At 40.3% G+C, this 10,864-nt stretch overlaps 1 protein-coding gene across 1 annotated transcript; it reads left to right on the forward strand.

The window, feature by feature from the left end:
• Positions 1–1,449: 1,449 nt before the first annotated feature.
• kcnj6 (potassium inwardly rectifying channel subfamily J member 6) lies at positions 1,450–9,047 on the forward strand. The gene is made up of 3 exons (XM_068715612.1): positions 1,450–1,623; positions 6,453–7,373; positions 7,826–9,047. Exons 2-3 carry the CDS (start codon positions 6,476–6,478, stop codon positions 8,176–8,178), a joined length of 1,251 nt encoding a protein of 416 aa, XP_068571713.1. The 5' UTR covers positions 1,450–1,623; positions 6,453–6,475; the 3' UTR covers positions 8,179–9,047.
• The last annotated feature ends 1,817 nt before the right edge of the window (positions 9,048–10,864 follow it).

A 10,864-nucleotide genomic window follows, 5' to 3' on the forward strand; every position in this document is an offset into this window, starting at 1 on the left:
GTTTGCACTGTTATGTTTGAATTCTTTTTATATTGTCATTTATCTGTTTCTGTTCGCTTCAAGGAAGCTATAGTTCCACTGTATTATTTGTGTTTAGTTTGTTTGCAGTGAAAATGAAATGTGTCATTTTTATTATTTATGTTAAAAGTAAAAAATAACTGTTAAATGCTTTTACAATGTGTCCTTTTATTTCTAAAAGCATGTGGAACTCTTTTTACAGGTTTTTACTGTATAGTACAGTACAATCTTTAACTCAAGTAAAAGCAGTAACACCACTGTGTAGATATACTCTGATGCATGCTAACACGCTAAACTTCGAACCTGCTGACATCAGCATCCTCACTATGAGCATGTTAACGTAGCGATGTTAGCATTTAGCTTAAAGCTTGTTAAGCATGTTTGTTGTCTCTTTTACCATAGATCTTGATCCCAACGCTGCTTAAATTAATAAAACGTAACAAAACGTACAAACTAACAGGTGGAGTCAATGGTTAGACATGTTCAGTTAATGGCTGGAGGTTCCCACGGGTGTGAACTGGAGATCAGCACCATGGAGAGCTCCAACAAGGCAGGGTTGGTAATCTTGGGAAACTAGCAAGAGTACGCTGGATTTCTAAAATATCATCCAACTGGAAAACCCAGACCAGTGCTGCCAACTCTTTTAGAATTAAAGTAGTTAGCAGCGCCAGCTCCAAAAGCTGCTAAATCTAGCGAGAAAGTCGCCAAGTCGGCATCACTGACTGCCCGTCCTTTAAGGCCTTCCACACAATTATCACAATGAATGTGAACATACCATTATGTAAACAAAGAGCATGGCTATTGTAAATACTCACAGCTGTTAAGCAATGAGAATAAACGCTGACAGGTTGTCCAACCATTTCATTCGGGCCAAATAATTACACAACTAATTGCAGTCCTTCCACAGATATTGGATTTCTTATTTTTATTTTTATTTTTTTATAAGCATTTGATTTATTGAGTGTTGTCAGAATATAATGAGATATAAAAAATGAAGAAGATTACCAACCCTGCCTTTAACTTAAAGTAGAAGTACTGCAAAATTACACTTGAGTAAAAGTACTTAGTTACTTTCTAGTAATATATGATCTTGACACTGTATTCTGTCTTACCACCACACATGTCTCCGCCTCTCTCTCTCTCTCTCTCTCTCTCTCTCTCTCTCCCTCTCTTTCTCCCTCTCTCTCTCTCTCTCTCTCTCTCTCTCTCCCTCTCTTTCTCCCTCTCTCTCTCTCTCTCTCTCTCTCTCTCTCTCTCTCCCTCTCTTTCTCCCTCTCTCTCTCTCTCTCTCTCTCTCTCTCTCTCCCTCTCTTTCTCCCTCTCTCTCTCTCTCTCTCTCTCTCTCTCTCTCTCTCTCTCTCTCTCTCTCTCTCTCTCTCTCGGTGTTCTCCTTTGTCTCTCTCCCATCTGAGGGGTGGAGGCTGCCTGCTCGATGCCTTTTCCTGTGTTGAGGATGGAGGAAAGAGGGAATTAGTGGCTATTCTTCAGTCGGTTTTCGTAGAGAGCGACTTGATGATCACATCCTACACACCCGCGCTGGGACATTTTCTTCATGGGATCAAACCGGCTTTAAAAATGACTCGGGGAGTGAATCTGCTGCGCAAGGTATTAATGCACCTTTCCTTCCTTTTCCTGGTAGCGATACTGATGATAGCTCGTAATGAAATCATCTGTTATCTGTTACACGGTGGGGGGGGTGGATAGTTACATAACAGTGCGAGGCGAATCAGAGATTAATTAAGAATGATTACACGCATGAAATATTAATTGTAGGCTATAGCAGGCTGTTTAATTCCCCCTTCTTCCTGTTGACATGATGGAGGGGAAATAAGTAGATTGAGTATGAAGACTGGAGGAAGGTGTTGAACAGAGAGAGAGAGAGACAGAGAGAGAGAGAGAGAGAGGGAAGAGAAAAAAAAATGTTCCGGGCTGTAAGAGCCTGCAGGCCCCGCCGGCCCTCACATCACCACAGGAGAACACCAGAAACCAGCCTTACTGGTGCGTTAAAAGAAAAGAAAGTAGGAAAACAAAACACGAAATGAAGCTTCTTATTAGAATAGTTCATCTCCAGCCCGTTAGTTTGCTCTCCGCTTCCTTGCACCTGATCGCAGCACCCCTCATCGTTTAGCCTAGCCCTGTTCTATAACAAAACGCTGCTATTATGCTCATTATATATGCAGGTAAATCCCCCCAAAACACAGGTGGTCTCCGTTAACAGGCGGACAAGGTGGGCCACTTTGTTAGCTGTGTTATTCTCTAACCAGCTGGATCAGGACAATGATCGAAAACAAAAAAAACGCCTATGATGTATCATTTGAGTATCGTCAGGAAAACATACGTAAAGTAGTAAAAGTTTTTTGTTTTTTTAAATGGATTAAAAATAAATTTAAATTATTAGGAATAAATACATACATTTTGAGAAGCTAAATAAAGGAAATATTTAGCATTTTTGCATAAATAAATATATACATAAGTAGTTATCTAATTAGCCAGTTATAAACAAATAATCAATGACTATAACTATAGTAATAACTTAATATGTAGGCTGCAATCTTACGTAAATAATAAAATCAGTAATCTTAAACATTATTATAATTTTAAAACCCAATTATTCTACAATATTGCTTGTGTCTTTTAATAAATGCAGTTTATCTCCAATAAGATCTGTCACAGTGTAATACAATTGTATTGTTGTTTCCCATCACAATCGTTTCATCTTTAATAAATACAAAACTTGAGTATAATTTTACTTCAGTAGTTCCATTTTATGCAGCTTCACTACATCTTAGAGGCAAATATAGTACTTTTTTACAGACAAAATATTTTAGAAAATATGATACATTATGGATTAATTATAGATTAATTGTAAGATTACTGAACAGTGTAAAAAGTAGTTAAAATTAGCTACATTTTGACATGCTACAACATGAAATGCCACTCACACAGTACGTAATCCAACAGTGTTGCTGCCTGCTTTTACTTTGATATTGAAGTTACATAACACACCTCTACTTCTACGTGCACGGCTTTGAACGCTTTTACTTGCAGTGGAGTCATTTGACCCTATGGGGTTTTGCCACTTTTCCACCTCTGGTCTGTGGTGTGTATTGTGAGTACTTTTTCCACCTCTGTATACCACCTAAATCTGTTAGCACAAAGCAGTAGTTCTTGACAGTCATTGAAGTATTATTGTAGTGTTCTACGTATAATACTCTAGTATTCTACAGGGTTTATTTTATTTGTCATTTTACAACACAGGGTTGAAATGTAAGTTGTAGCTCCTTCATGCTACGCACACACCGAACACATATGGAAATAATGAAATCAGAATGGAATGGAATGAAATAAAATGATACAATATATACAGTTATGTACTGTACATATATGTAATCATGTTTTTAATAATACGCCTACCTTTTTTTTCTGATCTGCTGTTGTTGTAATTTGCACTTCCTAAAAGCCTCCAGGGTTGAAAGCCACAGGGATCTTCTCCTTCCCTGATAGACTTTGAATGTGGAACAAACCCACACATTTCCTGTTAAAGGGTCAGCTTCACCCAGATCACAAAAATACATTTCCTCACTTACCCCTAGTCTGTTTCAGTTTCCTCTTTATTTGATGTGTACATGTATAGTGGGGGAACTGATCCTTAAATCAAAGTGGATGGTCATACAGCTTGCGTGATTTTGGATAATTTGGCTCAATGTACCATCATGAAGAACAGCACTACATTGTTTTATATCAACAACAGTGGCTAATTATGCTGTATTTTCTCATAATCAGTAGTTAAATGCGATTGGTTTTGATCCATCTGACGACCAGTCTCCCCTGAGATCTAAAGAGCGAAAAAGGAATAAGATAAGATGCTAAGATTTCAACACCATTTCTTTGAGACGTCCATGCTGCCTGTGCTCAGCCGTTGGTGTTGTGCCTAAAAATAGCACGTGTCCCCATGTGGCCCGATTTTGGATCCACATCCGGATATAGCTACCTGGTTAACGGCCTCCTCTACACAGCGGAGATGCATCCGAATCAATACGAACGAGTGTCTACTGATCGATAGACTTTCCCTAGAGTTCATCCAACACAATGCCTGCGTGCACCACATCTGGCTGCAGGCCAAGGACATTGTTCAGCATAGATGCACTTTGGTGAAACAGGCCTTTTCAAATTTTACAACATAAACATTCTGAATGGGCCCCTTCCTATTTACTTATGGTTAAAAAAAAGGATAAAGGATAGGTTTTGGCAACAAATCCAATTATAGTCCATATCAATGACTTTCTGTTGGAAGTGTACGCTGTTATCCTTATCATGAGATAGTATAATCTTATGACGTTCTGAAGGCTAACATGTTAGCAAACACACATTTACACATGCTGCAGATACGGAGCCACGGTAGCGTTTATTTCAGGGTCGTGTTTCTTACCACCCATCAAATCTAAGTCCTCTTGTCGCTCTGGTTTTGGTCTCCACCATCTCCTCAGGGAAATATCTGGCTCTTTAGCTGCTAAATGCTTCATTGTGTTCACCAGCTAATGTCTTATCTAGTCTGTGTGGGTCGTGGTTTTTTTGGGGGGGTTTTTAGAGCTTTTTCCGCTTGAAAGCTTCTGCTGCGGTCGAAAGATGCGCTATGGGAGCTGTGAGACAGGCCGTAAAACCGAAACAATAAAATGAAACACGCTAAAAATTGTAGAGCCGAGGGGAAATGCAGAGTCAGATGATGATAACGCCTTTCACATAGTTCTTTAATCCATTGTTAAAGCAACATTTTGTGTTGATTTTGGCGGCTACTGTGGACAAAAGCACCACCACCACGTAAAAGATCCGTTCTTTCTTACTTTCTTTCTTCATTTCTTTTCTTTTTTTCTCTTTGCTGATCCTGCCACAGTATCAGCCATAACCACACAATATAACGTCCTCCTGCTTCCTTTTAACTGGCGAACATACTTCCCACTGCCTTTGAAAGTTCAAACGTACGCTCTTCTGGTCTTCGTGTCGTGAGTCGTTTCGTCTGATTTTGCGGGGAATCTGCCCCCAGGGGCACATTTGTTTTTCCTGGGCTTTGGCGAAGGCATTGACCTCCGATGATATTCTTATCCTAACCCTAACCAATCTCGCTCCACGTGTCTAAACCTAAACAATCCAACCAACCAAGGCAACGAGTGCTAGACAGGTAGCGTAGGGCGGGTCACGCCTTCCGAAAGAAAAAGACAAACAACAAATTTGTGATTACTGTCGGGAAGTCTTCTCACTGATGGTCTTGTTTGCTTATCTAAGCCATATAGAGGCACCAGTGTTACATTTAAACAGTTTCACAACCAGTTAAAAAGTCTTTGCAGTACCTTTAATATAAAGATATCAACTAGCTTTAATTTATTTATTCGCTACATCTTGTGAGAGTCGACTACAACATCAGGACTGCTGTTGATTATATTAGCTTTTATAGTTTCTTTACAGTCAGTGCCATAATAATCATAATACACATGCTCCATACTCCTGTGTGCTTATGTTTCCTTTCACAGATATTCATTTATCTCTTAACTATTCAAAAATAACAACCAGGTCGTTTCACAAATAACAGCTTCATGCACAAAGCAGATAGACGAGCACATTGGTCCTCCTCAGGCCCTCTGAAACAGCATGAAACAGACAAATGTTATCCAACGCTTGTACGCAGCCTCATCAGTACATTCCTGCTATATTGTGAGTACTTCGGTAGACTGTTGCCATGGAAACCACCCCTGCTCAAGCTCCTAATATTCTCCCGTGAATGGAGAGCAGAACGGCTTCAGCACAGCCGTTTGTTCCAGGGGTAATAACCCACTGATGGTGGCTTTGACAATGTGCACAGTAAAGACATCAGAGGTGTCAAATGACTATTCTACTGTATTTAATAGGCTTTAGGTTTATTTTATTATTTTACTGTTTGTTTTTCCACTGGAACATGTACTGACATCAGTGGCACTCACATCTTTTACTTAAAACTACCAATACCACGATGTAAAAATACTCTGTTCAAAATCTTACTACAAGTACAAAAGTATTAGAATCAAAACATACTTAAAGTACCAAAAGTAAAAGTGTTCATAGTGGAAAATGAATCCATTTCATTTTGCAGCTGGTAAATGTGGAGCTTATTTAAATTGATTTATATATATACGGCTGGATATCTTAAAACATATTATTGCATCATGATGTATTTGTGGATTTATATTTTGTATTAATAATCTCAATCTGCAAAGTAACTGCCAAATAATTGTAGCGGAGTAAAAAGTACAATATCTTTTCTCCAAAACGTAGTAGAAGTAGAAGTGTAATACTCAAAATTGTTCTGAAGTACGTATGTGCTTGTGTGCATACACTCTCTTGTTCTTGCACTTTTCTAACTATCGCTACTAATTACCACCATGTTTGTTTCTTCTCTGAAAAAGGCTTGAATCCACCTAGAAAGCACATGGAGCAGGATGTGGAGAGCCCGGCCATCATCAAAAAGCCTAAGTTGCCAAAGCAGGCCCGTGAGGACCTGCCTAAACAGCTGTCAGAGAAGGAACGGGCAAAGAGGATCCAGCGGTACGTCCAGAAAGACGGGAAGTGCAACGTCCGTCACGGTAACGTTCGAGAGACGTACCGCTACCTGACGGACATTTTCACCACGCTGGTAGATCTCAAATGGAGGTTCAACCTGTTCATTTTTGTGCTGGTGTACACCGTGACGTGGCTGTTCTTCGGCTTCATGTGGTGGCTTATTGCGTACCTTCGGGGCGACCTGGAGCACTTAGCAGACAACCAGTGGACTCCATGTGTCAATAACCTTAATGGGTTTGTGTCAGCTTTTCTGTTCTCCATTGAGACAGAGACCACCATCGGTTATGGGTACAGAGTCATCACGGACAAATGCCCCGAGGGGATCCTTCTGCTCTTGATTCAGTCAGTGCTGGGATCTATCGTGAACGCCTTCATGGTGGGTTGCATGTTTGTTAAGATTTCACAGCCCAAGAAGCGGGCTGAGACACTAGTGTTTTCCACCAAAGCGGTCATCTCAATGAGAGACGGACGGCTGTGCCTGATGTTCAGAGTCGGAGACCTCCGGAACTCGCACATCGTGGAGGCTTCAATCAGGGCCAAGCTTATAAAGTCCAAGCAGACCAAGGAAGGGGAGTTCATCCCTTTGAACCAGACGGACATAAATGTGGGTTACAACACGGGAGATGACAGGCTCTTCCTGGTGTCGCCGCTCATCATCTGCCATGAGATCAACCAGAACAGCCCCTTCTGGGAGATCTCGCAAGCCCACCTGACCAGGGACGATCTGGAGGTTGTTGTGATTCTAGAGGGGATGGTGGAGGCCACAGGTGAGTCATCAAATGCTTAAGATGTTGTGTTTGCGATGTTATCATGCATATGTTACAATCATGTGTTCAGTGGATTTAAACGGCGCTAAACCACCATATAAGCGCAGTGCGGAGCGGCGGCCTTGAGCTCAGATGATCACACACACACACACACACAGAGGGAGAGTGACTTAATTTGCTGCTCGTGCAGAAATTACTCCACTATATCTCCGCGTAGAAAACAGTTGTTTGCTGTTTTAATGTTCAGAATGTCATAAAGAGAACCTTTAACAGTGTTGCACATTACCTTTCATCCCACATGAACCCATATATACAACCCTGATCATTTTTGAGTCTGGTGGCTCTGCACATGCATGGGTACATTTGTATGAAGCGACCCTCTAATGTGGCTCAAACTGTTTCGATAAATCTTCATACCACAACTGGTTAACGCTTTAACGTTGTGTCTCCAGGCATGACGTGCCAGGCGAGGAGTTCATACGTCAGCAGTGAGATCAAGTGGGGCTACCGCTTCACGCCAGTCCTGACGCTGGAGGACGGTTTCTACGAGGTGGACTACAACAGCTTCCACGATATATACGAAACCAACACACCCGCCTGCAGTGCCAAAGAGCTTGCTGATATGACCAACCGCAGCCGCCTACCCCTCACCTGGTCACTGGCCAGTAGGCTGAGCCAGCAGGGGCTGCCAGAGTCCGAGCGCGAGGGCCAGGAGACCAAGACCAGCCTGGACAACCAGGGGAAGAGCCAGCAGACCGAGAAGAACGGGGACGTTGCCAACGTAGAGAGCGAGTCCAAAGTGTGATAGTTTTAAAGAAAGACGGCACGTTTGAGGTCCATATGAGATTATTGTGTGCCGCACATCTCCCGTTTTGGGATGACCACACGAGGTTAAGGAGCACAGGCGAGAGTTTGACGTACAAAAACGAGGACCAATGAGCACAGTGGACCAAATATCTGCACCAAGAACCGCTTTTTCTCAGTGATCTCACGGTTATCCCCCAGAAATAAACAAAACATCCAGACATGTGGCCCACCGCTGAACTGAAAACCCTCTGCGGGAAGTGCATGTTTCAAATATAACGTGATGTCCTCCTGATGAGATTCCTATTATTTTTTCTATTAAGATATTCCTAGGGGCATTTGCATAAGTATTTTTGTATATACTATAAAACGTTTTGAATTCTTTGTTTTGTTTCAGTGTGAATATTTGACAGATGTTTGATACTAATTCTTTTAGGTTAGTTCTGTATTTTCTCTGCCTTACTGTATGTACAAAGCTTTCATTATTTGGTTTCTCAGAAATATATCAGCATGTATAAACATGATCTAATTTACCTTATATTGTGTATATACTGTAATGTTACAAGGAACACTTACGTCTCAATGGATGCAAACACTAGTTTAAACCAATGACACATACTTCTCCACATGATAAATGTTTGTATAAGGTTAGTTACTATTATTATATTTCCTTTAGAAGCCATGACTTGCTGTTTGCAGCTTGGTGACTTCAGACAATGGCCCTTTAAAAACTGCATTTCGTCACTTTTGCACATTAGAGGCCTCCGATGGAGAAATTTAGTCGCTGTTTCAGTCTCCAGAAATCCCTCACGTGTCACCTTACAGTATCAACAATAAAAAGAAATAATAAATTGCATATTATGCACTTAATGAGACATGTTTTATGTGATTATTGCGTCTTAAAGTGGGTTTTTTTCAGTGGTGGAAGAAAGCACCGAGAGATCCTTTATAAATCCTGCTTAGATATAAAAAAAGTATTTTCAGCTGAATGTACCTAAAGTTCTCATTCTGCAGTTATATCTGTCAGGTTATTAATTCTGCATCCATATTACTGTTGTAGAAGCTCGAGGTGAAGCTAGCTTTAACTATACAGTTAACTCCAGTGGTTCCCAATGTAGGGGTCGGGCCCCTCCAAAGGGCCTCCATAAAATGATTAATGGGAGAGGAAAGAAGAAAAAACTGATACATCTGTTCTCAGTGTCTGGACTTTTCTCTAATCTTTGATTTTGAAGTATTGGATCATTTTACCTCTTTGGGCCTCAAACAGTAATCTAAATGAAACTGAGATGTTTAAAGGAGGAATAGAACTTTATCTGAAACATGACAAGGAGCCCAAACTACACATTGTTTTGTTATTATAAATCAAAAAGGCTGGGAGCCACTGGTTCATTTCTAACAATGTGTTGTATACTTTTTAAAGATATCATACATTTTATAATAGAAAATCTTTATCTGAAAAATAACTATTGCTGTCTGAAATGTATTGGAGTAAAACATATAAAGTACTATAAAACTGTACTTGAGTACAGTACTACAGTAAATATACTTAGTTACATTCCGCCACTGAAGTTTTTTTATTTGTGGGAAAATGAAATCCCTCATTGTTCATCTTTTTAAGTCCTCTAAGTCCCGTCTTCAGCCTCCTCTCGCTCCCTCAGCCTCATGCTATTCTCTATACGTCCACCAGGGGCCCTCAGACTTTCCCACCAGACATCCACCTGCTCACCTGTTCCCTATTACCCGATTACCCGTCACAGTATTTATCCCAGCCTAGCTTGTACTTCTGCTTTCCATCTGAACCTCAACCTGTTGCTGGATTGTTGGTTTTTTGAAGTTGCCTGTTGCTCGCCTGTCGTTCACCTCCTGGATTAGTTTACCTGTTGCTGACCATCGCCCTGAGTTCATTTCCTTACCTGCTTTAACTGGTGTGTATTTTTTTTTTCCATATTTGAGCTGTTGTTGCCTGTATTCACCAGCAGTAACCAGTGCTGGAATGTACCCAAGTACTCCTGTACTGTTCTTAGTTATAGAGTTGAAGTACTTGTTCTATACTACTGTCTTTTATACTTCTACCTCAGAGGAAAATATTAGACTTTTTACTTCACGACATTTATCTGACAGCTTCCATTGTTTTACAGATTAAGATTTGCTGCTTTTCCTTTTTTAATAATGTTAATATTTTGTACTGTTTTAGTAATAATGTTGAGGTTTAGACTGTTTGGTGGACAAAACTAATAATTTGAAGGCGTCACTTTGAGCTCTGGGTAACTGTGACGCCATTTCTCACAATTTTAACAAAACAATCGTTACCTGGAGGAAATAATCACAGTCAAAGTACATTTTTATATAGTTTTAGTACATTTGCCTGATTATACTTGCATGCTGTAACATTTTCAATGCAGGGCTCGTAACAAGTATTTTTGTGTGTTTTCTGTGTGGTATTAGTACTTTTATATCGGTAAAAGATCTGAATACTTCCTCCACCACAGCAACCGCTGACATTTATATTTCATTTCACTGTCTTCTTTATTTCACTCAAATGAAAAAAACAGTTCATACAGTTTTCCAACATAAGCATCGTCCATCATCCACCTTTAACCTTCAGTACCATGTGGTTCATTTGAAGACTTACACTTTAGTTCAGCCCTGTTTCTTTTGTCATTAAACATTTAAACGGATGAAATGTG

This window comes from Cebidichthys violaceus, unplaced genomic scaffold (assembly GCF_023349555.1).
Source record: "Cebidichthys violaceus isolate CVI_PGR_0920_01 unplaced genomic scaffold, fCebVio1.0.p SCAF_20, whole genome shotgun sequence".
Classification (NCBI taxonomy): Eukaryota; Metazoa; Chordata; class Actinopteri; order Perciformes; family Stichaeidae; genus Cebidichthys; species Cebidichthys violaceus.